The sequence below is a fragment of the Dipodomys ordii genome, unplaced genomic scaffold (genome assembly GCF_000151885.1).
Source record: "Dipodomys ordii isolate 6190 unplaced genomic scaffold, Dord_2.0 Scaffold189, whole genome shotgun sequence".
Taxonomy (NCBI): Eukaryota; Metazoa; Chordata; class Mammalia; order Rodentia; family Heteromyidae; genus Dipodomys; species Dipodomys ordii.
Genome location: NW_012267405.1, coordinates 2,375,291 through 2,401,425, shown reverse-complemented (window position 1 = coordinate 2,401,425; position 26,135 = coordinate 2,375,291). Strand labels below are relative to the sequence as shown.

The following is a 26,135-nucleotide window of genomic DNA, read 5'->3' as shown; positions in this document are numbered from 1 at the left end:
GCTGTGGCGCGGGGCAGCGAGCCGGGCTTCCCGGGCGGCCGGCCTGCGCCTCCTCGCCCGCCCCTCCATTTTTCCGGGTACTGCGCGGCGCGTCTCAGTGGATGTTTGTGAATGAATGAATGTCACCGGAGCTCTTCCCGCCCCCCTCCATCCTCGGGAGGGGTGGCAGCGGCACCGAGGGGTGCTAAGTTTTGTGGGGGATCCGGGTGTGAGTCCCCGTTGGTTCTGTGGCCCGGGGCCAGCCTGACGGTCGCGCTGAGCTCCTTTACCTTTTCTGTGGAACACTCACCGCTACTGCGAGGTTATTGTGAGGGAAAACGGAAGTAATGTTAATTTCCTGTTTCTCCCCTCTCTCCGTCTCTGTGTCTCTCTCCCTCTCTCCTTCTCCCTTCCCCTTCCTTCCTCCCTCCCTCCTCCATTCATTTTTCCATTCGTTCTCAGTACCCACGTCTCCCCTTTCCATTAGGATCCCGCTTCCTTAAGAAATTCTCCACTTGGCTGAACAGGTAGATGGAAATCTCCCATACTAACTGCTAACTTATTTCCATCTTGATTGAAGGTTTTTCCCCACGAGGCTGAAAGAGGACAGCATTCCCAATGTCCCAGTTTAAGCGTCAACGGATCAACCCGCTTCCCGGGGGCCGCAACTTCTCAGGTGATCACTCTTATCCCTATGTACTGGGAAGTAAGTGCTCTGGAGTTAAGTCTTGAGAAACACGGCTGTGGAGGTTTCCCTGGTGGAGAGCAGTTTGCTGCTGATGTGCAGGCGTTCCTTAGGAAATGACGTGGAGCCTGGAAGAGGGTTTTACTCCATCATCTGGCTGCCTTAGTGCTTAAGGTAGCAGATGTGGTTTCTGTAGATTTCTCTGTCCTCATAGGCGCAAACTCTACGTCTCTTCTGGGTCCTCCTCCTGGTTTGCTTACTCCTCCTATGGCCACAGACCTCTCCCAAAATGCCAGGCACCTTCAGGTACGTTGCCTAGCCTCTCTGGTGAGTTTTCCCCTTGGCACTGCCCTGGTATGCCTGGTACAAGTGTGTTGCTTACACGCTAGTGGTCAGCACTTTGGACTCTTATTCTAGTAGTGGGCCTGTATGGTAGTGGCTGGACACCCCCAGGCTGGGGAGACTTAATTTCTGATTCCAGAGGGACCTTTGGGTGCATTTTAGGATTAAAGAACTGGAGACAACGTGTGAGCCATGAATCACTGGCCCATGCTCCCTCCTAGTCAGTTGTGTTTACTCTTTGCTTCCTTCTCTGTAAATCTTGATGTAGTGCTCTGAGCTGGAGCCCCTTGGATAACTAAGGCTCTAGAGGCAGGATGTACTTTTGTTCAGATTACTCATTAATATTTTCTTAATTTTTTTTTTTTATGCCAGTCCTGGGTCTTGAACTCAGGTCCTCAGGTGCTGTCTCTGAGTTTTTTTTTGTTGTTGTTGTTGGTCATGGGGCTTGAACTCTGGGCCTGGGCGCTGTCCCTCAGCTCTTAAGCTCTTCAGCGAGCACTCTACCTCTTGAGCCACAGTGCCACTTCCGGTTTTCTGACTATTTATTGGAGATAAGAGTTTCATGGACTTTCCTGCCTTGGGTGGCTTTGAACCATGATCTTCAGATCTCAGCCTTCTTAGTAGCTAGGATTACAGTGTGAGCCACCGGCTCCTGGCCCTAAGCTTTTTTTTTTTTCCCACTCAAGTCTGGCACTCTACCACTTGAGCCATAGCTCCACTTCTGGCTTTTTTGGTAGTTTATTAGAGATAAGAATCTTGTGATTTTTTTTTTTCTGGGCTAGCTTCAAACTGTGATCCTCAGCTCTCAGTCTCCTGAGTAGGATTATGGTATGAGCCACTGGTGCTCAGCTTATTTTTATTGTTTTAAATAGTCTTACAAAGGGGTTTCAATCCAACAAGTCAAACTATGAGTACAATGCATTTTGCTCAACATCACTTCTTTTCCCATCTTTCCCAATCCCATCCCTACCTCCAAGTTATGTAGTTCAGCTTATCACATGCTGTACGTTGAATCCATGCTACCTATTGCTCTTAACCTGTCCTCTTCTCTTGCAGGGTGGGGAAAAGCAGCGGGTCTTCACTGGCATTGTTACCAGCTTGCATGACTACTTTGGGGTGGTAGATGAAGAGGTCTTTTTTCAGCTAAGGTAAACTTGAGACTAGACCCTGTGGGAAATGCTTATGGATTCAGTTTTGGCTCCATGTTCCCATCTCTAAAGTCATTGCTTTGCTGTGTTCACTCAAGGTTTGGGAAGTTTTGCTGGGAAGGGCCTCGGGGACAGTCAGGATGGCTTGTTCAGGGTATCTCTCCTGATGGGGCCTCCTGGCTTGTGTGCTCACAGTGTGGTGAAGGGCCGACTGCCCCAGCTGGGTGAGAAGGTGCTTGTGAAGGCTGCATACAACCCAGGCCAGGCAGTGCCCTGGAATGCTGTGAAGGTGCAAACGCTCTCCAACCAGGTATTAATCTGTCATTGGGAAAAGAAGGGCCGGGGGTTCAGTGACCTGGCCAAGAATCTGACTTTTGTCATGGAGGTGGGACTGTATTCAAGGGGATGAATGTGTCAACTGGGATTCCCAGAATCTCTTGCCTGCTGTCTCCCAGCCCTTACTGAAGTCCCCAGCACCTCCTCTTCTGCATGTGGCAGCTCTGGGCCAGAAACAAGGGATCCTGGGAGCTCAGCCCCAGTTGATCTTCCAGCCTCACCGGATCCCCCCACTTTTCCCTCAGAAGCGTGAGTATCAATGGGCATCAAGCATGCATATAAATGAGAGTGTGGTTGTATGAGGCACTCTGGATGAATGGGTCTGTGATGTTTGGGGTGCTGCTGTCAGGACAAAGGTAGGTACTTTGTGCCCTGGAGGAAAGAGAGGGCATATTGGGTGACTGGCCATTCCCCTCTGCAGCTCTGAGTCTCTTCCAGACATCCCACACACTTCACTTGAGCCACCTGAACAGATTTCCAGCTCGGGGTCCTCATGGACGACTGGATCAGGGCCGAAGGTAAGAGGATGATCAGACAACATGTTTTATTTCATTTCTCCCTAGGAGTATTCCCCCCCCCCTTTTTTTTTGCCATCTGTTGTTGCTAGCATTCTCTTTCTGCAGTCCCTTTTCTCTCAGACACATTGAAATTTGCATAAAAATATTGGAACTTTATATACTAGCTCAGCAGTGTATATTAAAATAATTTTTTTTACCCTTACTGGACTATGAACTCAGGGTGTTACATTGGGTCAGTTTGTTTGGATCCTTGGTTTACTTCTTTGGGTGGTTGCTGTGCCATTTAAGCCACAGCTCCAGCCCAGTATTTTGCTGGCCTTGTGGGCTTTTCTTCCCAGACTGGCTTTTTGAACTTCAGTCCTCCAGATCTGACTCCTGACTAGCTTGATTACAGATGTGAGCCCATCACTCAGCTGTTTGTTTAGGGTTTGAACAGTACTAGGGTTTGAACTCAGAGTCACACTTGATAGGCAAGTGTTCTACCACTTGAGCCATGCCCTCAACTCTTCTTTTGCTTTCCTTATACACCCTGCCTGGCTTTATCGGTTGAGATAAGGTTCTCACTAACTTTTTGATTGGGTAATCCTCCTGATCTCTGCCTCCTGAGCAGCTGAATTATCAGCATGAGTCACTGTGCTAGTCTTAATAAAATTTATCTTTTAACACGTCACATTGAAATTCCTAGTGAAACTTTTTTTTTTCCTTTTCTGGTTTTGTGGCTTGAACTCAAGCCTGGTGGTCTTGCTAGGCTTGTATGCTGATGGATAATACTCTACCACTGTCGCCATATCTCCGGCCTGGCTTTTTTTTTTTTTGTCCGGTTGTGGGGCCTGAACTCTGGGCCTGGGTGCTCTCCTTCAGCTCAAGGCTAGTGCTCTACCACTTGAGCCACAGTGCCACTTCCGGCTTTTTTCTTTTTGCTTATGTGGTGCTGAGGAATTGAACCCAGGGCCTCATGCATGCAAGGCAAGCGCTCTACCACTGGGCCCCTTTCCCGGCCCTTCGGCCTGGCTTTTTGCTGGTTATTTTGGACTTTCATGCTTGAACTGTCTTTGAACCTCCATCCTCTGATCTCAGTAGCTAGTATTACCAGTGTTAGCCACTGGGTATTTAGCTGAGATACATTTAAAATATGCAATTAACCTTTTATTTTTAGTCCCTAGGACTGACTTATAAGAATTATTGTGTGGGGGCTGGGAAGGTGGCTCAGTGGTAGAGCGCTTGTCTTGCATGCATGAAGCCCTGGGTTCGATTCCTCAGCACCACATAAGCAAAAAAAAAAAAAAAAAGCTGGAAGTGCCGCTGTGGCCCAAGTGGTAGAGTGCTAGCCTTGAGCTGAAGAGCTGAGGGACAGCGACCAGGCCCAGAGTTCAGGTGCCTGAAATGAAACATTGAGGGGCTGGGAATATGGCTAGTGGTAAAGTGCTTGCCCAGCATGCATAAAGCCCCAGGTTCTATTCTTGAGTACCACATACACAGAAAAAGCTGGAAGTGGTGTTATGGCTCAAGTGGTAGAGTGCTAGTCTTGAGCTGAAGAGCTCAGAGACAGCACCCAGGCCAAGTGTTCAAGTCCCATGACCAACCAAAAAAAACCCCCCAACATTGAGATATCTGGCTTCTTTGTATACATCATTCCACCATTTCCAGAGATGTGGCATTGCAATGTCTACATTTCCTCTGCCCAGAAATCTGGGCTTTGTCCCTTGAGCATGCAGATAACCTTCTTGGCCTTAGGTGGAATAATGAGCCCTGTTGGTTTTGTGATCCTTTGTCACATGTGAGCATTGGAGATGGCCAGAAGCTCGCTGCCTGCCTCTTTGCAGGGTTACAGGCCTTTTCTTGCCTGTTGTCCCTGAGATATTTTTGCTTTTGAAAAAAAAAAAAAGATACTGAGATTTGCACTCAGGGCTTTGTCTGAACTTTGATCTGCCTGTCTTAGGCTTCCTGATGTTGGATCACAGGTGTGCATCATTGAGTTCACCTTCCCTCTGTGGACTTTTCTGTCTAGGCTGGTATAAAACAGTGACCCTACCAATTTGAGCCTCCTGCTTAACTTAGGATGATAGGAGTATGTCACTATGCCTAGTTGTGGGTTAAAAAGGGGTTGGTGGAACTTTTCTGCCCAAGCTGGCCTTCAGCTGTGAATCTTGCAATCTCAACTTCCCAAGTAGCTAGATTTACAGGTGTGAGCTGTTGGGGCCTGGCTTTGCTTAACTGTTTGTAATGGAAAATTTGAATAGGTACAGACAGAGCAGAACAGGAAGATAGGATGAACACTTACCTATTAACCAGCTTTTTTTTTTTTTTTTTTTTTTTTGGTGCTGATCCTGTGGCTTGAACTCAGGGTCTGGGCACTGTCCCTTTGCTCAAAGCTAATGCTCTTTCATTTCAGCCACAGCTCCATTTCTGGCTTTTTGCTGGTTAATTGTAGTTAACAGTCTCTTGGACTTTTCCTGCCTAGGCTGGCTTCAAACTGTGATCCTTGCATCTCAGTGTGCTGAGTCGTTAATATAACAAGTGTGAGCCACTGGCGTCAAGCTTGATTTTGTTAAAAGGTAAAATCATGGAAGGATAAAGGAGGTGCTGAGGTGCTCCTGTGACAGCTCCTAGAGAAATGTGTTGCTCTGGAAGGGTGGTGCTCCCACCACTCAGGAGTAGAGTGTGCAGAGCAGGAAGAATGGTAGCAGGAATTTAGACACGCAGGGGAATTTGTACCAGGGACTTGGGCACACTGGTGTTCTGCGTGGAAGCTAAGCTTTATCTTGATTCCCTGGCTTTAGGATGAGAGGAACAATGTCACCATTGAACTCCTGCTGAGTTCTCAGGTCTTCACCCAGGCTGTGCTTCTGTTACTGACTTGGCTTCTACTGGCTCTGCCTTAAGTTGTCTTTAGACAGTGAGGCTGTCTAAAGACAGAGTGGCTGTTAGATCCCCAGTTTATGGTATGGGACATGAGTCTGGCTGTAGATGGCATTTACCGAGAGCTTGCTTCAGACCTGGTGAGCCGAATGATGAGAATGTTCGAATGTTTCAAAGGGTGCTTCTGTTAGAAACACTGGGACAGGAGAAGTTGCTTTCAGGAAATGGAGATACTCATAAACAGGGAAATGACCCGGGTGAATAAAGGACCAGTCTCAGGTTAAATGCAACCAGCTTAGCCACTCAGGTATGACAATGGAAACAACTTAGGCAGCTAAGAGGGTAGAACACAAACCTGATGTGGAGCCAGCTGCTTCCTAGGCACAGAGAATTGCCAGTTAGTTTCTTTATATTATGACATGGAAAATTTCCCCCTTATCTATCTATTGTCTTACTATCAATGGATCTAAAGCTTTTTTTCTGTTTTTTGCCAGGCCTGGGGCTTGAACTCAGGGCCTGGGCACTATTCTGAGCTGCTTTTGCTTAAGGCTAGTGCTCTACCACTTGCACCACTGCGCCACTCTAGCTTTTTCTGCTTATGTGGTACGCCACTTCCAGCTTTTTCTGCTTATGTGGTACTGAGGAATTGAACCCAGGACTTCATGCATGCTAGGCAAGCACTCTACCACTAAGCCCTCCTCCAGCCCTCCTCTATTCATTCTTTATACCTCTTTCTTATGAAAAGTTATTATAAAAATGTATAAAGTAATATCATATATCATAGGTGATAAGTGATTTAAAAAACACAGTTTTTATAATAAAACATAGTTCTCTTTAACATCCTGTTAAATAGGGGAAGATATTACAGAACGTTAGGCTGAGTGGATGGCTATACCTAGCTACTCAGGAAGTAGAGATCAGGAGGATCATGGCTCTAGAATAGCTTGGACAAAAAAATTCAAGAGCCAGGTGCCAGTGGCTCATGCCTGTAATGTTAGCTACTGAGGAGGCTAAGATCTGAGGATCACAGTTCAAAGACAGCTCTTATGTCCAGTTAATAAGTGAAAGCTGGAAATGGAGGTATGGATTAAGTGGTAGAACACTAGCAATGAGCAAAAAAGCTAAGTGAGAGTTTGAAGCCTTAAGTTCAAGCCCCAATAGCAACACATATAAAAAAAGCTTGAGACCTCATCTCAATCAGTAAAACAGCCTGGTAGTGTGTGTGACTGTCAACCAGCTCTGCCGAAAGCATAAATTGGAGAGTCATGGTCCAGGCCAGCCTGGGCATAAACATGAGATCTTATTTGAAAAATAACTGGTATAGCAATAAGCATTGAGATGGGACTCAAGTAGTAGAGTTTCTGTCTAGCAAGAACAAGGTTCTAAGTTCAAACTGCAGTACCATCAAACAAACAAAAAGAACTTTTAAGATCTTTTTGGCCCAGTACTGGAGTTTGAACTCAGGGCCTGGGCGCTGTCCCTGGGATCTTTTTGCTCAAGACTAGTGGTCTACCACTTGGAGCCACAGTGCTACTTCTGACTTTTTCTGTTTATGTGGTACTGCGGAATCGAACCCAGGGCTTCATGCATGCTAGGCAAACATTATCACTAAGTCACATTTCTCAGCCTCAAGGAATTTTTTCTTTGTGATCTTCCTAGTTTCAGTTTAGTTTTGTGTCGGTCATGGAGCTTGAACTCAGGCCTGGGTACTGTCCTTGAGCAATTTTGCTTAAAGCTAGTGCTGTACCACTTTGAGCCACAGTTCCACTTCTGGTTTTTCAGGTGGTAAATTGGAAATAAGAGTCTTGTGGGCTTTCCTGCTTGGGTTGGCTTTGAACTGTGATTCTCAGATCTCAGCCTCCTGAGTAGCTAGGATTATGCATGTATTTTACAATTTTAATCTTAAGAGTGCCAAGTTTTATAAATTCCTAAGCATTTTTCCATATTGTACTATGATCTTTACAATCATCTTAGTGGCTCTATGATTGTTGTATTTACTGTGAAAATTTGGTTGTTGTTATATATGTGCTTTTTTGTATTCTTTATACTGCTTGCTACATTTCCACTCTATATTACCACCACCCCCCCTTTTTTTTTTTTTGCCAGTCTTGGGGCTTGACCTCAGGGCCTGAGCACTGTTCCTGAGCTTCTTTTGCTCAAAGCTAGTACTCTACCACTTGTACCACAGTGCCACTTCCAGCTTTTTCTGTTTATGTTGTACTGAGGAATTGAACCCAGGGCTTTATGCATGCTAGGCAAGCACTTTACCACTAAGCCACATTCCTAGTCCCTAATTTTATTTTATGTGGTGCTGGGGATTGAACCCAGGCCTGGAGCATGCTAAAGTTGTACTTCTGAGCTATCTTTTTTTTTTTTTGTCATGAGGCTTACACTCAGCCTGAGTACTTTCAGCTCTTCAGCTCAAGGCGAGTGCTGTATCATTTGCGTTTCAGTTATCTGGTGGTTTACTGGAGATAAGAATTTCACATCCTGCCTAGGCTGGCTTTGAACCATGATCTTCAGATCTCAGCCTCCTGAGTAGCTAGGTTTACAGGCATGACCCACTGGCGCCCAGCTTGAGCTATCTACTTTTTTTTGTCAGTCATGGGCCCTGAACTCTGGGCCTGGGCACTGTCCCTCAGCTCTTCAGCTCAAGGCTAGTGCTCTACCACTTGAGTCACAGTGCCACTTGCGGCTTTTTCTGCTTATGTGGTGCTGAGGAATTGAACCCAGGGCCTCATGCATGCAAGGCAAGCGCTCTACCATTGAGCCACCTTCCCAGCCCCCGAGCTATCTATTTTTTAGCCCCCGAGCTATCTATTTTTTAATGTTGAGTATTCAGTTATTTCTTTCTAGAGGAGGGCATGTGAGATATATCTGTAACAATGTTGTTTCTTACTTCTAACGATGAATCAATCTTTAGCGATGACTACGACTCCAAGAAACGCAAGCAGCGGGCTTGGGGAGAGCCTTGGGGTGCTAAGAAGCCCAGGCATGATCTGCCTCCATACCGGGTCCACCTCACCCCCTATTCTGTGGACAGGTGAGTGGCGGCTGAAGGGTGTCACAGGTAAGCTTTGTGCAAATGTGAATTTTGAAAGCCTTTTCCAAAACCAGCCAGCCAAAACTACTGTTCAGCACTCTGCCTTTTTATTCATCATAGCTAGATTTTTTCATCATTAATATTTATTAGGCAGTTTATTTTCTTTTTTAACAACTACATACTGTAGTTGAATGGAGGGATCATAATTTAGTTAACTAGTTCTCCATTTGCAATCTAGTTATTGTAAATATTGTAGTAGACATTCTTGTGCATCTGCATAGTTGTGCCTGTTCAAATGCCTTCCTAAGGAACACAAGTCCTTGATTGGAATAGCTTGCTCTCAGCGTTCAATTTTAAACTTTGATAGCTGTTGCCAGTTCTCTGTCTCTCTATCTCTCTCTGCTGTCCACTCTCACCAGCAGAGCATGAAAAACTTGTTCCTCAGGTCCTTGCCAATGTGCTATCAAACCTTTTTTATCAAACATTTTCAGTTTTCAAGTCTTCTACATTTCTTTTGTTTCTCTTAAATATGTATTGAACCTCGTTATTGACTTCTAAGTTCTTTTATGTTGTCCTTTCTGGTTTGTCTTCTGCCCCAGGGAGGGTTTTTTTCTTTTTTTTGTGTGCCAATATTGGGGATTGGATTAAGGGCCTACGTGTATTATCCATTAGGTTTTTCACTCAAGACCTGCACTCTGTCATTTGAACCATAGCTTTTTACTTCATTAGGATTTTCACTCAAGGCTGGCACTTTTGTCACTTGAACGACAGCTCCACTTTGGGCTTTTTGGTGGTTAACTGGAGATAAGAGTAATGGATTTTCCTGCCTGGGCTTTGAACTGTTGTACTCATATCCATCCTCCTCAATAGCTAGGATTATAAGCATGAGCCACCCATACCCGGCAACATAGGGAGGTTTTATATCAAATGGTCAGATACGATCCTTGGTTATCTTATGAAGTGCTTTACTGAGAAAGTACTTGTTTCCCAAACTGAAAAAATATCCATTTTGTTAGTCTTAAGTGTTAGTCTCTTTTGCTAAGTCTCCATTCTCTTGCTGTCTTCCTTCAGCCCCATCTGTGACTTCCTAGAACTCCAACGCCGTTACCGCAGCCTCCTGGTTCCCTCGGATTTTCTGTCTGTGCACCTCAGCTGGCTGTCAGCCTTCCCACTGAGCCAGCCCTTTTCCCTCCATCACCCCAGCCGGATCCAGGTCTCTTCGGAGAAGGAGGCAGCTCCAGACTCTGGTGCTGAGCCTAGTTCTGTGGGCAGCGACCCCACTTACAGTTCCAAGGTCGGTTGACTGGGCTCCTGTCACTGGCTTTGTCGCCTTCTGGGCGGTGGAAGGTGTCTGAGCGCTGTATGCCCCTGCACAGGTACTGCTGCTCTCCTCCCCGGGCTTGGAGGAGCTGTACCGTTGCTGCATGCTCTTTGTGGATGATATGGCTGAGCCAAAGGAGGCGCCAGAGCATCCTCTGAAGCAGTTAAAGGTAAGTGCCAGGCTGCAAGAGGCAAGATGCCCTCACTGGTCGTCTCCAGAGCTGCCATGTTTTTCAGTAGCTTGGCTCCTGCCTGTTAAATACCTAGAAACAATATTTTATAGTGTTTTACTCAAGAGGAAAGAACAGCTCAGAGATGTCTCTACTCCGCAGAGTCCATTGGCTGGTTTGTGTTCAGGGCCAGAGAGCCCTGTGGTAGTGGACTTAACTGTCTCCCGTGGTTGTAGTTCTTGTTGTGGGAAGCCCAGGCAATATGGGTCTTCTTTTATCATTCCAAATCTCTCTGCAGTTTTTGCTGGGCCGCAAGGAAGAAGAAGCAGTGCTGGTTGGGGGTGATTGGTCTCCTTCCCTGGATGGCCTTGATCCCCAGGCTGACCCACAGGTGCTGGTGCGAACAGCCATCCGCTGTGTGCAAGCCCAGACCGGCATCGACTTGAGCACTTGCACCAAGTGGTGAGTGGCCTTCCCTGTGTGGTGAGCTCGCTGTGGGGCCTGGCCTGTGCCTCTCCCCTGTGCCTAGTGAGCATGTGCGCCTCCCGCTTCCCCCTCTCTCCCAGGCTGCTCGTAGGTCCTTCGCGTGTCTAGGGTTGTGGGCCTTAAGGCCAGCTGATGCTTGCCATGCTCTTCGTTGCCTGAGCACTCCCACAGTCACTGTGTGCTTACTGAGTCTCCCTCTGCCCAACCCGTGGCCCTGGCATGTTGTTTTGTGTTGGCATCCTCACAGCCTGGCATGCAGTGTGTGCTTACTGAGTGCTGACTGCATGTGGAGACATGCGTCTGTGAGCACCGTTTCTGCGTGGATGTGTCATGGCTTAGTTCTTTATTTTTCCTTGTTGAGCAGGTGGCGCTTTGCAGAGTTTCAGTATCTGCAGCCGGGGCCGCCGAGGCGGCTGCATACAGTAGTGATCTACCTGCCAGACATCTGGACCATCATGCCCACCTTGGAGGAGTGGGAAGCCCTGTGCCAGCAGAAGGCCACAGAGGCAGATCCCCCACCCCAGGACGCGCCCAGTGTAAGGCTGAGCTTTAGGAAAATGCAGGGACAATGGGTGCCCTGACCCTCGGAGCAGAAGGTCACATGTTGGCTCTTGTCACAGGAAGCCGAGTCTACAGAACAGGCTTCTGATGTGGTGGAACAGGCAGCAGCAGCAGACACCTCTAAACGGAATGCAGACACCCCCGAGGCCACCGCTCAGCAGGAAGTGGACACTGATCTCCCAGAAGCCCCTCCACCTCCTCTAGAACCTGCTGTCATGGCACAGCCTGGCTGTGTAAGCCTGTCACTCCATGCAATTGTGGAGGATCGGAGGCCAAAAGAAAGGATCTCTTTTGAGGCAGGTGTAGGAGTCTCCAAGAGGTTGTGAGTGGGCATGGGGAGGCAGTGTGGCACCTGATTCTCATGGGCCTCTGCTGCCTCTGCAACAGGTGACGGTGCTGGCCGAGCTGTTTCTGGAGATGCTACAGAGGGATTTTGGCTATAGAATCTATAAGATGCTGTTGAGCCTTCCTGAGAAGGTCGTGTCTCCCCCTGAAACTGAGAAGGAGGAAGCAGCCAAGGAAGAAGCAGTCAAAGAGGAGGAGGCCACCAAAGAAGAGGTGGCCAAGGAGTCCAAGGATGAGGTACAGAATGAGGGCACAGCTGCTGAGTCAGACACCCCGCTGGTGAGTACCTTCGTCAAGTGGGGCTGTCCTGAGGCCTGCACGTAGTAATGTGCCGTGCTCCGAGTCCCTCGCTTGTGCCAGGCACAAGCACTGTCTACATCCTGTCCCATCCTGAACGTGGCCACGTGGCTGGGAAGTGCTCCTCCCTGGATGAGGGGAGGGAACACAGAAATGCGTCAGAGTGCTTGGAAGGTACAAGTATTGGGATTGCCTGTTGGTTGGCGTTGGCTAGGCAGATTCCAAACCAGTCTAAATCATGAGTCTGCTTCTTGTCCAAATGCTGTCAAATAGACTGCTGTCAAATGGACTGAGATTGGTGACTGAAAAAAGCCCCAGGTGTCTAGATGTGCCCTGGGCATGTTCTGAACTATGTGGGGATCACTATCCACAAAGCGTGCAGTGGGTAACAGTGCCTGGCACACAGCTGATACTCAAATGCTCTTGTGATTGTGATCATGGTGGTCATGTGCCTCCCTCCTCATCACCCCATTTACTTGTCTAGAAGGAGGATGGGCTTCTGCCCAAACCGCCCTCTTCTGGGGGAGAGGAGGAAGAGAAGCCACGGGCTGAGGCAGCTGAGGACCTGTGTGAGATGGCCCTGGATCCAGACTTGCTGCTTCTGAGGGATGATGGAGAGGAAGAGTTCGGTGTGTCTGGGGGGTAGGAGGCCTCAGTGGGCAGCTCTCTGGGTTTGGTTGTCACGGTTTTTTCTTAGGCTGTGGAGAAATGTGGGCTACCATGGTCCTGGATCCACATTGACTTGGGATTTCTGCAGCAGGAACAAAGTTGGAGGACTCAGAGGTTCGGTCTGTGGCCTCAAACCAGTCAGAGATGGAGTTCTCCTCCCTTCAGGACATGGTGAGCCCTCTTCTTGCTCACCTCATGATGGGAAGCGTGGCCAGGGTGGACTTTCTTGTGGGAGAGGGAATTCTTCCTCTGTGAGAGAGACGCGAGAGACTAAATGTCGTTCTTTTTTGGGGGGAGGGTTAACTGGTCTGGGGCTTGAACCCAAAGCCTGGGCACAGTCCCTGAGCTTTTGTGGTCAAGGCTAGCACTCTGCTACTTTGAGCCACAGTGCCACTTCTAGTTTTCTGGTGGTTAACTGGCAATGAGTCTTGTGGACTTTCCTGTCCAGGCTAGCTTTGAACCATGATCTTTAGATCTTAGCCTTTTGAGGAGCTAGGATTACAGGCGTGGGCCCACCTGGCCCAAATATGGTTCTTGACTGATGAGAGCATCTCTGCCTTGGGGCAGGTGGGAGCGAGGGGCCTGATGTGGGATCACTGGGTTTGGGAAGGTACCCCTAGAGGCTTGGAGTCCTGGCCCTGAGTCTCAAGTGCAAGCTGCTTGATGCTGCTAGCCAAGCTGCACACTGCGAAGGGGCGCCCTGGGCAGCTAGCAGTAAGAACTGCTGTCTATAAACCCGCTGATCTGCTTCCTTCGCAGCCAAAGGAGCTGGATCCCTCGGCCGTGCTCCCCTTGGACTGTCTTCTGGCTTTTGTGTTCTTCGATGCCAACTGGTGTGGCTACTTGCACCGGCGAGACTTGGAACGGGTCCTCCTCACACTGGGGCTCCAGCTCAGTGCTGAGCAGGTACCTTCTCTTCCTGTCCATTGCCCTTTCGGGGTGCTCTTGACATGGGTACAGCCTGCATGAAGCCCCTCTGTGCCTTCGGCCTTCTGAGGAGCAGGCATTTGCACCTCCTGACCAGTGGGTGTTGGTGGGTTCTCCTGTAGGCCAAGCAGCTGGTCAGCAGGGTGGTAACGCAGAACATTTGCCAGTACCGGAGCCTGCAGTACAGCCGCTCAGAAGCGTTGGATGGTGGGCTTCCTGAGGATGTGCTCTTTGGTAAGTTCTGGGCTCCGTGGCCTGTGGGCACAGGGTCTTGAGAGGTTGCTTCTCCTGAGAATTTTTTCATGGGCCCTTCTAGGAAACCTGGACCTACTGCCTTCTGGAAAGAGTGCAAAGCCAGGGGCTGCCCCCATGGAGCATAAAGGCTTGGTGCCCCACAACGGCAGCCTTATCAATGTGGGGAGCCTGCTGCAGCGCGCAGAGCAGCAGGACAGCAGCCGCCTCTACCTAGAGAACAAGATCCACACACTGGAACTGAAGCTGGGTGGGTGGCGTGAGGCTACGGGAGATGGGAGTAGTGGACATGGGGTGGGATGTCACTCTGGCCCATGGCCGAGCCATGCTCATCTTTCTGGTATGTCCTCCCTTACCTTGCAGAGGAGAGCTATAACCGTTTCTCAGCCACAGAAGTGACAAATAAGACACTGGCAGCAGAGATGCAGGAGCTGCGGGCCCGGCTGGCAGAGACTGAGGAGATGGCTCGGGTAGCTGAAAAGCAGAAGAACCAGCTTCAGCGGCTGCTGCAAGACTTTCGGAGGCGTCTGACCCCGCTGCAGCTTGAGGTGCAGCGGATGGTGGAGAAGGTGAGGCTCCGAGTCCCAGCAGAGCGAGCTACCATGTGGAGAGTGGATGGCTTAGGGGTGGTAGCCGCAGGCTGGCCCTCCTTGTCCTGCCTCGGCTGCTGCCTTTCTCTGTCTCTTGCCCAGGCTGTTGCCTCCATCTCATCCCCTAGTTTCTTAGAGAGGCAGCTGTCAGGGGCAGTGGATTGCTGTAGCTCCGAAGCTCCCAGCAGGAGAGGGGGAAGCTGTCCTCAGATGGCCTCATCTCTTACATCTGCTCGTAGGCTGACAGCTGGGTAGAGAAGGAGGAGCCAGCGCCTAGCAACTGAGGGGCTTCGCCGAGGAGCGGCCGTCCTGAGAGGTCAGCGATGGAGCCTGATGACATTAGAGCCCCTTTGGTACCAGCAGTGCTGGAGCGGGGCCTGGGGGCCACAGGCAGGGGAGGCTGAGTCCTGTGCTCAGCCTCTGCAGGGGATGTCAAGCCATCGGGTAGGGTCCATGCTATTTAATGGACGTGAGAGGAACTCCAGTTCCAGCTACAACTAAATACAACATCTATTTGCACCCCTAGAATGTCATTTTGCCCTCAACCTTGGAATTCCTCCCAGGGCCCTTGTAGTCTTGTGCTGTCTCCTGTCCTCTTCCAGTTTAGAGTAAGACGGGAGGAAAAGGCTTTTCAAGCCTGTAACAAGGTCTGATGCCAATAAACTGCAGGAGCAGACATCTGGCAGGGGAGAGGAGGGAGAAATCCCTCCTCTGGTTGGCGCAAATCCTGGAGGTTCCAGGTGCCGATTCCTGGGGTGGGCTCTGGTGGCCCCTGTGAGAACGGAGCCCGTGCTAGAAAGCTCTCAGTGTTGGGTCAAGGTGGCCAAAAGAAAGAACACTGTGTTTCAGCCACCCCAGACTTGCCAGAAGAAACCAGCACCTCTGTCCCCGGCTCCTGTGTTCAGAATGTGGTATTGGCTCTGGCCCAGCCTTTTTCCCTGTTACCCATAATTCTCGCCTCTTTCCATACCCCGTGGTCTCGGTTTGACTTTGTACATAATGTTGTTGGTTTTTTTTTTTTTTTGGCTTTTTGTTTTTTAAATAAACCAAAGTCAAAAAACAAACTGAGTGTGTCTCCGAAGCCCCCGCTGCAGCGAGTGCGGCCATGGGAGTGAGTGGGAGCGAGTGGGAGCCTTGGCGCCCTGGGCCGCGCGGCTGGGTGTGATGGAGTGAGGCCCTCTGACCCGCGAGCAGGACCCAGGCAAACGGTAGTGACCTCCCTCACCCCGAGTCAGAGCACAGCAGCAGGCGGCTGTTTTACTGGAAACTTTACTTGAAAAAATAAAATTCCAAACATCCAGGTGAGCTACAAAACCACTGTTCTGGCCTTATGGCCTGTGGCTTGCTGGCAGTGGGCTAGGTCAGGACGGCTCACTGAGTCCTCGTTACTCACCCCGTGGGGCTCAGCCCTACCCTCCACCTGTAGATCCAACTTGTTTCCCAGGGCTGTGTCTGCATCTCACCTGGGAGTGAAGAGCCACGAGCAGCCGGTGGACTCCCCACCTGGTTCCTCGGAGGTAGATGCCCTCCCTGCCATGCCGCGGTGGAGGGGAACGCAGGCCTTCTGAGGGCCCAAGCCCGCTAGGGCCTGAGACGATGGCCCAAGCCTGTGGTTTACTCTGGACGGTTCTGGAAGGAAAGCCCCAGCTTAAGTGGGGCTGAGTCCCGGCAGCCTGCTTGGGGCTCCTGGTGCTAGGCAGACACTCAGGTCAAAGGGCTGGTGAGGAGAGCAGGGAGTGCCGCTGTCCTCAACCTGTTGGCTGGTGGAGGAACAGGAGTCCGTGCCTGCTAAGGGCAAAGAGGAGACGCTGCCCGTATCCCTGGGCTTCCCAGGACTGGGGCGGGATGGGGGCTCAGTCATCTGCCACGATAGAGAGGGCTCGGAGCTCGCTCAGCTTGGCTTCATTCTCTCGCTCCCGCTGCTCATCGGAGTGGCCTGGCTGGTCAAGCTGCTGGGTCAGGTCCCCGAAGATCTTGTGCATTTCTGAGTAGTACACCACCTGCCAGGAAGCAAGGGTAGTTCGCAGGGACTGGGCTCAGGTGCTGTATAGCACGTGCTGGCTGCAGGATACAAGCAGGGTCTCTGTTCCACCTGCTGCTGCCTTTACCCCATCGCCCCGGACCCCCCTGCAGCTAGGCCTGGAATGTTCACTGCAGAGCAAGGCTCTTGTCAAGACTGCAGGGTAGCATGGCTCATGTCTGTGGGTTCTTCCAGGTGGGCATCAGCAATGGGGTGGGGTTAGAGGGACACAGGACAGGCTGAGGACCACAGGTAACTCCCAAGAGGAGGCCTGGGGACATTTCAATTTCCATTTCCTGACCAGTCAGAAGCATGCACCCTCCTTCCACTTTAAGAGCTGGGAGATTGCAGGGGAGGTGCCATGCAGCTGTGCTGAGTGGAGTTGCACCCAGCAGGGCTCTACTAGGGGCAGAGCACTGCAAGGAGTGTGTGTGTGGGGGGGGGGGGAGTGGCCCCCAGCTCCTTACCCTGGCCGTGATGCCTGGTGAGTCACCAGGAATGCTCACTTCTCCGTGACTAATGACAGCAGCCGGGTGAGGAGGAGGTTGGCACAGAGGAGGCAGTAAACAACCCTGGCTACCCTGCTGCTTGGTTACAGGGCACCCCAAACCCCCTGAATAGTTCCAGCCTGGGCATCCTGCAGTTTCCACCCAGGAACTGAGAGGGCAACGCGGGAAGGCATTCAGTTCACTGGGAGGGGTGGGGCCAGCCAGAGATTGAGGGAAGGCCAAGGTCTCCCAGCAGAGGGTGCAGTTGCTGGAAGGCAGCCCTCACCTTCTGGGCAAGGGTGGGAAGAAGCCCAGCCCCCTCTGGCTCTCTGCCTTCCTAGAGACAGAACAGGACCAAGGGAGGGCCTGGGTCACTAGCAAGACCCCGCCCAGCCCCAATCCCACTCAGGCTTCCTGCTGCCAAGTACTGAGCCCCATGGCTTTGGATGTTCACCTGAGGTACAGGTTGGGAGGTGGGAATCAGACTTTTCTGGGGGCAGTGATGAGGAATGACAACATCCACGGGAGGGCGCCCGACGCTCAGCCAAGAACAGAAGCAGGCAGGCAGGCAGGCAGTGGATGGGGACAGGAAAGCTTTCTCTTGGCCTAGGAAGGGTGTTGGGGGCCTGAGGCTAAAGGGAGGCACCTGCTGTTAGCTAGGGACACATGAAGAGGAGCCATCCTGCTCCTGCCTCTGGCACCCAAACCTGGCCACACTAGGGAGAATCATTCCATGTAAAGACCTAAAAACAAGTGGAAGGGGGAAGTAGGAGCTTTGTACCATCGCTCTGTCCTTGTATCCCTGAGTTGCAGGAGACACAGGGCATTGGCAGTCTTCTGGCTGCCTGGCCAAACGCACAGCTGACTAGCAACTCCACACAGCCTGTGGTCGGTGGGCCTTTCCACCGGGGCCTCATACCCAGTGGCCCAAGTAGTGGCTGGAGCAGGGCTCACCCAGGCTCCAAGTCAAGATCCCTAAGGCCTCGTGTTGGGTCATCAGAAAAGTCTCCAGAATTCATCACCCTCCCCCAACCGTCTTGACAAAGCTGCTGCCCAAAGTGGTGGCACTTGGAGCTCCTTGAGTCTGAAGGAGCTATGGGGTTTCTGGCAGCTTAAACACGGGAGGGGGGGACTTGGGGGAACTCAAGTGAATAGTTCTACACTAGGGAACTATACCCACATTCGGGCTGGGATTAACCCCGGAGAAATGGAAAAAGACAAATTCCAGCACAGCCCCTGCCAGTCCCGAGGCCAGAGGAGGCTGGTTGCACAGAATGGCTTGGTCTCCCTCCCGAGGGTTAGGGTGCTGGCGGCGGTATTCACCTGTGCACGGATCAGGGACTCGAAGCTGGGCTGGAAGTAGTCAAGGCGACTGCTGTAGAACCGTGGCATCTCATCGAGGAGTTGCATGTTTTTGGCCTCAAAGTCATCCCGCACCGGCCGCAGCTCTTCTCGGGCCTAGGGACGAAGACTATAGTGTCAGGGGCAGTGCTGGGGCACAGCATGGTGGGTGTGGGGAGTTTGGAGGTGTGGGCCCCCCGCCCCAGGAAAGGGAGAAACTTGCCATGATGGCCCAATGGCCTTCTGTTGGCTCTCCCACCTGCGCCCCTGTCCCTTGGCACCTGGTGAAGCTTGGCTAGCACTGGCCCAGTCTTCTCCTTCTCCTCGTACTTCTCCACTTTGGCCTGCAGCCTCCTGTAGTCCTGCAAGGCCTGTTCTCGCCGCTTCACCGCCATGTTGAGGCTTGGGAAGACACTGCCAAACCTGCCGGGCACAGCCTGGTTGGATAAAGGCCCATACTGGAGGGCAGTCTGGTGTCTTAAAATCCACTCAAGCAGTGTCTGCTCATCAGCCCCATGAGGCTCTGGCGCTGGGCAGCTTGAACAGACAATATAACACTGGAGGAGAGGCAGACAGGGCAGAGGACCACGCCATTCATGCTATGGTGCCACTACACCAGGCCACCAGTAGAGGGCACTCCTCTGAAGTCACCAGTCAGATATGTTAGAGCTGGAGAAAAGGTGGGTACTGCGGTCTTATCAATTCCTAGCTACAGAAGAGACTGAGATGTGAGGATTGTGCCAGCCTGGGCAGATAAAGCCCTATCTCCAAATAATTGTTAAAAGCCAGAACTAGAGCCATGGCTCAGGTGGAAAAGTGCCTGCTATGAACAAAAATGCCCAGAGAGAGCAAGAGGCCTTGAGTTCAAGCCCCAGTACTGGCATGAACTAAAAAATAAGATAAAAACAAAATCTGAAGTCAGGGAGATGACATGTGACTTGCCCAAGATCACAACAATGGAGATAGTCCATAAGAGAACTCAAGTGTCCGAGTTCTCTGGCACCCTTCCTGCCACTAGCAGCAGACAGAAATGACACGAGATGCCAGTCCTGCCTAAGGGTGTCCTTGTGATGTACAAAGGCAAACCGAAGACCAGAGTTTTCAGAAAATGACTCGAGAACCTTCTCCCACCCTTCATGGACTACAAAGGAGGAGACATGGCAACACTTCAAGCAGAATTTCTAGAAGTGGTTGGAACACAGGGCTGCTGTCTTGGATAGGGCGCAGGGATGGTCTCCAAGCAGCCGGAGGGCCTGGACCTCCTCATGAGGTGTCCGCCATGCCATCTGTGAGCCCGGGCCATGCAATCAAGGGACCGTCAGCGCTGATGCCTCAGGAAGACAGGTAGAGCAGGCCGGCTGGGACGGCCCGGTCAGCTCATCCGGGAAGAACCCAGAAGGGGTGAAAGGGCAGGCAGGAAGAAGTCAGGGTGGGGGCTCTTCTCATTGAGATTCCAGTCCAGATGCCAGATGCCAAGTGGGTATCTGAATGTCTGGGGAGTGAGGGGTGTCGTCAGGAAGTTCAGACACCGCAGGAAGCTTGCCCCCCCAAATCTGCCTCTCCCAGATCCATGAATTTGGTATTTCAAAGCCTCAACAGATCAAGAGGACATGGGACACAAGAGTAATGAGTACTTTTGCCAGGGAGTAGAGAACACAAACCCGGTGAAGTGTTAAATGGCCCAAACAAAGCCACAGACCCAGGGAGATGACAGCGCAATGAAGAGTTTATGCTCAAAGCCATGGAAACCAATTCCTTTCCCAGGGCCCGTCCTGGGCCCCCTAGCTAACTGAAGAGGTGAAGGAGGCTGAGACAACCAGAATTTCTCTGAATCCTCAGCCACAAGCCTTTCCCTTTACTAATCAAACCAACATCTGACTAACCGCTCTGCCAGGCTGAAGATGCAGGCCTGCTCGATGCTGTGAAAACCAGACATGACCAGGACACACGGAGCCCACTGAGTGGGTGTGAAGGCATGCTGCTCTTGGGAACAGCCAACTCACTGCTGTGGCCCAAGGCAGCTGCATGATGGACTTCCAGCTGCTCCAGGAGTCCCTGTCCCTTCCTGGGCAGCTGAGTGGTGTGAGGCTGGGGAGCAGGTGCCCTGGGGCTGAGAAGCGCCCTGCTCCCCTCCTTCCACCCCACAGAGGTCCAGCAGCTGCTGGACCCTCTTGTCACAAGCGACCTGCTGCTTGGGTGGCCCCAGGGCAGGACAGGGGACAGAGGCAGGTGGACGGCTGCCCTGCTTGTGGCCACGATCCGGACCCCTGCAGCTCACCTGTGGAAGACACTACTGGAAGCAAGCAGTGTGACAGACGCGTGCTAAGGAGCGACAGGCTTAGCAAGGTGCAGGTGGTCAGGCGACCCGACACACGCTGGCCTCCAAAGCACTTGTACCTCAGCCACAACCCCAGTCCATTCTGTCATCACCAGGAGCACCAAGGGCCCCAGCCAGCCGTGGAGGACACGGGCATCATCACCGGGGAGAGGGCAGAGCCGAGGGCGGGGCAGTGTGCAACAGGGTTGACAGCTCTGGCACCGGGCCTGGTCTCCTCAGCCTCCCAGAAACCAGAGCACTTGCCCTCTGCGGGGAGGCAGCGCGGTGGGAGCTGCCCCCAGGCTCTGTGAGTGGCATCTGGGCCTCGGGGACACTAGGTGTTCCGCATGAGAACTCGTCTGCCACGGTAGCACCTCTCAGCCACACAGAGATGAGAGAAGGCTGGTGGGGGTGAGCTGGGCGCCCTTCCCCGCTCCTCATGGCAGGGAGCAGACCCACGGGCCCTTCAGCAGGCTGGCTCCGGGGGGAGGGGGAAAGCGTGGGGTGAAGAGGGAGTGGGGAGGGAAGGAGGCCGGCTGGGAGGTGGGCTGGGAGCAGCCGGCCTGGTGGGGAATGCCTGCCATTCCTCATCTGTGCCCACGCAGCCGGGAGCTTCCACCCACCAGGAAAGGGAAATTGAAAGCACCCCCATCCGACATGTGAACAAGCCCAGGGACTGGGATGAGAGGCCGGGCCCCTTGGGGACAGGCTGGGGGCGGCAGGGTGGCCACGATCCTCATCAGAGCACAGGAAAGCTGCAGTTTCCTGTTTCCGGCGCTGGGGTCCCTGGGAGCTTCATCTCCTGGCACAAGGAAGCTAGAGGGGAGGAGGCAACAGGCAGTGGTGGGCTCTGTGGTCAGGGAGATTGCACGCTGGCTGCGGGATGCAGGCACAAGTCAGCCCGGCGGCGGCCGCGCAGGCCTGGGGTCAGCGGAGATGGTGGCCGCCCCCTCTGCCACGCCCCCACCTTCCTGGCAGGTGGTGGGCTGCGGGCACGGTGGGAAGCAGCCGGGGTTTCTCTGCACTTGGCTACAGAAGCCAGGATCCAATTTCAATGCCGCCTCGTTGGTTGTGAAATCAAGACTGAAGTCAACCCCCCTCCCCTCCCCCAGTTCCCTGAGCAGGAGCTTCTGCCTCTCTGCCAGCCCTGGTGACTGTGGCTGCCTCTGGGAACCCCTGTGGTCCAGGAACACCAGAATCCCCTGGAGACGGGGTCTCTTCTCCCTGCGTTCCTTCCACCTGGGGCTAAGCTTCTGTCTAGAGAACAGGCCCGAAAGCCACAGGTCCATGCTTCGCCAGGAGATGGAGGCGCGCTGGGCCCATGGCTGAGGAGGCTGGGGCGGTGGAGTAGGTGGGCGAGCCCTCCCTGCGGCAGGCTCAGCCTCCTAGAGGCCCACAAGTGCTGGCTAGGCTGGGCGGCCTCTTGCTAACCCCACTCTTTGGACCTGAGTAGGAAAAGAACAGGTCAACAACCCCACACCAGGGGCTGGAGGATCAAAAACTCCTCTCCGGCTCCCTCCAGGCCCATCCAGGCCTGACTGTAATGAAGCAGAGCCTCATTACCCAGCCCAGGCAGGCGACTGCCAGGGACCACCACAGAAGAGGTAATGAAGTCCAGCTGCTGGGCAGGGGCCCGAGCCTTTCTAGGTCAGAGAGGAGAGGCCAGGAGAGGAAGGATTGGGGAGCTTCAAGGCAACGCTTCAGTCTGCCTCCTCCCCCGGGGCCCAGGCAACAGGCCTGTCTGATCCTTGACCAGGGCCTGCCGGACCAAAGATGAGGCTTACAGAGTTCCTGGGGAAGGCAGAGCGCCACTGCTGCGCCGCCCTCCCTGTGTGCGGCCACCCCGCCCTCCCAAAGCGCAGCGCGGCAGGCAGCTGCATCCTACCCCGACTGCAAGATGAAAGGCCTCGCGCCCATCCGCTCAGGCAGGCCAAGGCCCCTGCTTGCTGAGTCCCGCCAGCCTGGCCCCAGGGGGCTCACCCGGAGCAAAGGGGAAAGGTCCCGGCGACCACCAGAGCAGTGGCCAGGGCCGGACAGTAGTCAGCGGCACTGCCCTGGAGCTACCAACAACCCTGACCCCGAGCCACGGGCTCTGTGGCTGCCACACCCCATTTCCTGTCTGTCCCCAAGCTGGGGGCAGGCTGCTAGGTGCGTGCTTTAGTCCCCACGTGGCCAGCTGATCTGCCTCTGCCCCGAGTGCCCTGTGTGCCCAGATGACCTTACTCACTTTTTCAAGGGCTCAATCACTGTCTTTTGGATCTGGTTCACCTATTGAAAGAAAAAAGCAAAACAAAACCCAATAGCATTAAAACTGGGAGAGACAGCCTCTTCCTAAAGGGTTCCTCTGAAGACAGAGAGACGGCAAGGACCCCAAGTTGGGGAGGAGGAGGACTGAGGCGGGACAGGAAGGGGGTGTCCTAACCCTGTGGTCTCTGGAGCAGGCCCGAGGGTTTCAGGTCAGGCTCGTCCTGCTGGCTACAGCTTGCGACGGCTTTGCCCAGCGTGGAGGGCTGGGCAGTGGCTCAGAGAGAGGTCTGACAGCCATGCAGAACTACCAGCCTGGGAGGAAGTGGACATGGGTTCAAAGCTCACAGGCCTCAGAGAACTGAGTGATTCAAAGAGAAGCGCCAGGCTCATGGAGACCTGCAGGTGGTGCTGTGCCCAGAGGGGACTGGAGAGGGGGAGGAAGCCGGTGCCTGCCACCCAGTCACCTTCTCCTGATTGAAGGCGTCCATCCGCTTCATGGCTGTGTCGAGGGCCGTCACCATATTCAGAAAGTCTTGGTCTTGCTCACAGAGGGGATTGGACAGCAAGTCCAGGGATATCTTCACGGCAGACTTCGACATGGCTGTGAGAAGTCAAAATCACAGGTTGGTGAGTGAACAAAGGGACAAGCACAAGAACTCGGTGGGCCCTGTCCTCACCTGGCCCGGGCAAGCCATGGCCTCAGAGCAAGGGAGTTCAAGAACGACCCAGCATCCGTGACTAACACGGCACCGTGAGTTCATCTGGGCAGCTTCACGAGTTGCCATGACCCAAGTTTCTAACTTCTCGGTTTGACTTGGATCATCTGGCTAGGAGACTATGAAACACTTCTGCCTCCGAAGATTCTGATTCCATAAATCTGGGACCCACGAGTCTGCACTGGGCATTGTAGCCACGAGGCTTGTATGGGAACTCTGGTTTCTACCAGGGGTGGCTTATTTTATGTAAAGCGGCAAATATTTCAGGCCTTGTGCTGAGCAACAAGCAGCCCCAGACCCCACCAGGCCTCCCTGAGGAAGGGCTGACTCTCCATGGTGGGGGAAGATGAACCCAAGTCCTCACTGCCAACCAAGGCTTTGAGGGGCCTCCTGGCCTGCTCTGAGCCTCATCATGGACTCTTCTAGAAGCAGGAGAAGGCTACAGTCACCCAGCAAAAAGGGCAGCCTGTGGGAGAAGACAGGAGATGCAAACTCCCCAGAAATGTTGAAGCAATGAAGGAAGGAGTGCTTTTGAAAATCTGTGAAGTGACTTTGTAGGCTTAGGAACAAACATTATGCATAACTTGATTTGATTATGAAATAATCACATACAGCATAGTCAAAAGATAATGAACCTAGACAAAGCTGGGAACATTTGTGAAAAATGTCTTCTACTAAATTGTTCTTTTTTTTCTCTCCGTTTTTTTTTTTCTATTTGAGGAAAAATAATTCCCAACGACTACAGGATGGGGAGAGCTTCCTCCCTACTTCTTTCTCTTCCGATGTTCTCCTCCCATCCTCAGGTCTTTGTATTGGTTGGAACCAATGAATCAATGAACTGTGCCTGCGCAGGCCACTGCCCCAGCAGAACAGGGCCTGGAGTCCATCCAGAGCATAGTCTGGTGTTTATGCCTGGTTCTCTGTCCCAAGTCACACTTCCTGCCCACACAGGGATTGGTAGGAGCCTATGGCCATCCTGGCACCAACCCAAGACTAGTGGTCTTTGAATTTTATAGAAGGTGAGGGTCTTGGGTCTCTTGGGTCTCTTGCAGCCTCTAGAAAGTAAGAGACAAAGGGCTCTCAGAAATGGATAGAACTGCTCTGAAAGAACGATCATCTTTGGAACACTGGCTGAGGATTTCAGATCCTGTCTGGAGCCGAGGGACTCCGGCGTAAGGACAGGCATGGTGATTGCCCTCACGGTGAGTGGCCGACAGTGTGTCCCCAGCCCTACGGCACAAGTGTCTCCTGGGAGTGTATTAGATGTACATTCCCAGGCCCGGCCCAGGACCTGATTAATCGGAGACTTGGGATCAAGCCGGTGTCCCTTCCTGCCATCCCTGCACGCGTGCGGGCTATGTGCTTGGGGAGGAAGCCACCCTCAGAAGAGCCTTTCCTCCCCATGCTGCTCTCCCACGTCCTAGGAGTCACCAGTTTCTCTGCTAGTAAACCACACTTTCCAGAGCCATGGCCTCCTTGTGGAACCCCTGACAGGTACTTGGTCCCGAGTGACTTGCTATGGAAACAGCAGCCTGCAGCAACCTCCCTTTACTGGAAGGCAAAGACAGACAGAAACACATAGAAGAGCTAGGTCTGACCACTGGCTCAGGACAGGACTACTCTGGAAAAATGAGGGGCCAGGTTCCAAACGGCCTATGTCCTCAGGATTGGCGATGCGCAAGGTTCTGAGGGAGCTGGCCCGCCCAGCATGGTGGGCAGTTCTGTCTAGGCTGTGGCAGTGGCCGCTGAACCTGGGGAAGGCATGTTTCCTTCTGATAAGCAGGAAAAAATGTGTAAACATTCTTTTTACTCATTACATGAGTAACTGGCTGAATCCTAACAGCCAGGAAAAAAATGGGAAATGCAAGCTGCTGTCTCTGTGAGGGAATTAATGGTGAACACGCTACATGGGCGCAGGGAGGCCTCTAATCCTAGCCTGAGCTGCCCAGAGCCTGTGACCTGTGGAGCAAAGTGTGGAGACTGAGGGGCTACCCCATTTGGACTCTGCCGGTACTGAGGCGGGCCAGGACCTCAGTGATGGAGGACTTTCTTAGCTGCCTTTGGCTCAGACAGCAGACAAGACACGGCAGCTTTTCTGCTGGGAGAGTGACTGAACGAAACAGTTTCTTCTTTTTTTTTTTCATGAGATGAGTATTTCGCATGCCCTGCCAATCTCTAAAGAGATACAGCGGGTGAAATTTCCTTGATGACTGTGCAAGTGGCTGGCTGCCAGTGGCACATGCCTGTACAATGAGTTATTCAGGAGGCTGAGATCTGAGGATCCAAGTTTGAAGCCAGCCTCGGCAGGAAAGTCAGAGAGACCCTGACTACAAAAAAAAAAAAAAAATTAAAGGGGGCTGGGAAGTGGCTCAGTGGTAGAGCGCTTGCCTTACATGCCTGAGGCCCTGGGTTCGATTCCTCAGCACCACATAAGCAAAAAGAAAAAAAGCTGGAAGTGGCGCTGTGGCTCAAGTGGTAG

The 26,135-nt window shown here is 52.4% G+C and overlaps 2 protein-coding genes across 3 annotated transcripts in view; one reads left to right on the top strand and one right to left on the bottom strand.

The window, feature by feature from the left end:
* The window catches only part of Ccar2 (cell cycle and apoptosis regulator 2), a 15,918-nt gene extending 338 nt beyond the window's left edge, over positions 1–15,580 (top strand). Inside the window, exons 2-21 of one of the 2 annotated variants that reach the window (XM_013034443.1) lie at positions 560–655; positions 879–970; positions 2,063–2,154; positions 2,350–2,464; positions 2,610–2,739; positions 2,912–3,008; positions 8,791–8,910; positions 9,982–10,204; positions 10,287–10,400; positions 10,699–10,862; positions 11,251–11,422; positions 11,507–11,743; positions 11,835–12,071; positions 12,574–12,718; positions 12,850–12,929; positions 13,518–13,664; positions 13,808–13,919; positions 14,002–14,187; positions 14,301–14,506; positions 14,767–15,580. In XM_013034443.1, the coding sequence (XP_012889897.1) occupies positions 598–655; positions 879–970; positions 2,063–2,154; positions 2,350–2,464; positions 2,610–2,739; positions 2,912–3,008; positions 8,791–8,910; positions 9,982–10,204; positions 10,287–10,400; positions 10,699–10,862; positions 11,251–11,422; positions 11,507–11,743; positions 11,835–12,071; positions 12,574–12,718; positions 12,850–12,929; positions 13,518–13,664; positions 13,808–13,919; positions 14,002–14,187; positions 14,301–14,506; positions 14,767–14,811 (2,772 nt within the window). In that variant the 5' untranslated portion in view covers positions 560–597 and the 3' untranslated portion in view covers positions 14,812–15,580. Of the gene's footprint in view, positions 1–559; positions 656–878; positions 971–2,062; positions 2,155–2,349; positions 2,465–2,609; positions 2,740–2,911; positions 3,009–8,790; positions 8,911–9,981; positions 10,205–10,286; positions 10,401–10,698; positions 10,863–11,250; positions 11,423–11,506; positions 11,744–11,834; positions 12,072–12,573; positions 12,719–12,846; positions 12,930–13,517; positions 13,665–13,807; positions 13,920–14,001; positions 14,188–14,300; positions 14,507–14,766 lie in introns of both variants that reach the window. The other variant, XM_013034442.1, reaches the window with a different exon arrangement.
* Positions 15,581–15,786: 206 nt separating this feature from the next.
* Positions 15,787–26,135, bottom strand: part of Bin3 (bridging integrator 3) — a 41,691-nt gene continuing 31,342 nt past the window's right edge. The window contains exons 5-9 of the mRNA XM_013034444.1: positions 23,405–23,541; positions 22,921–22,961; positions 18,658–18,799; positions 18,359–18,493; positions 15,787–16,527 (exon numbers count right to left, since the gene is read on the bottom strand). Coding sequence (XP_012889898.1) covers positions 16,381–16,527; positions 18,359–18,493; positions 18,658–18,799; positions 22,921–22,961; positions 23,405–23,541 — 602 coding nt within the window. The 3' untranslated portion in view covers positions 15,787–16,380. The remainder of the gene's footprint in view (positions 16,528–18,358; positions 18,494–18,657; positions 18,800–22,920; positions 22,962–23,404; positions 23,542–26,135) is intronic.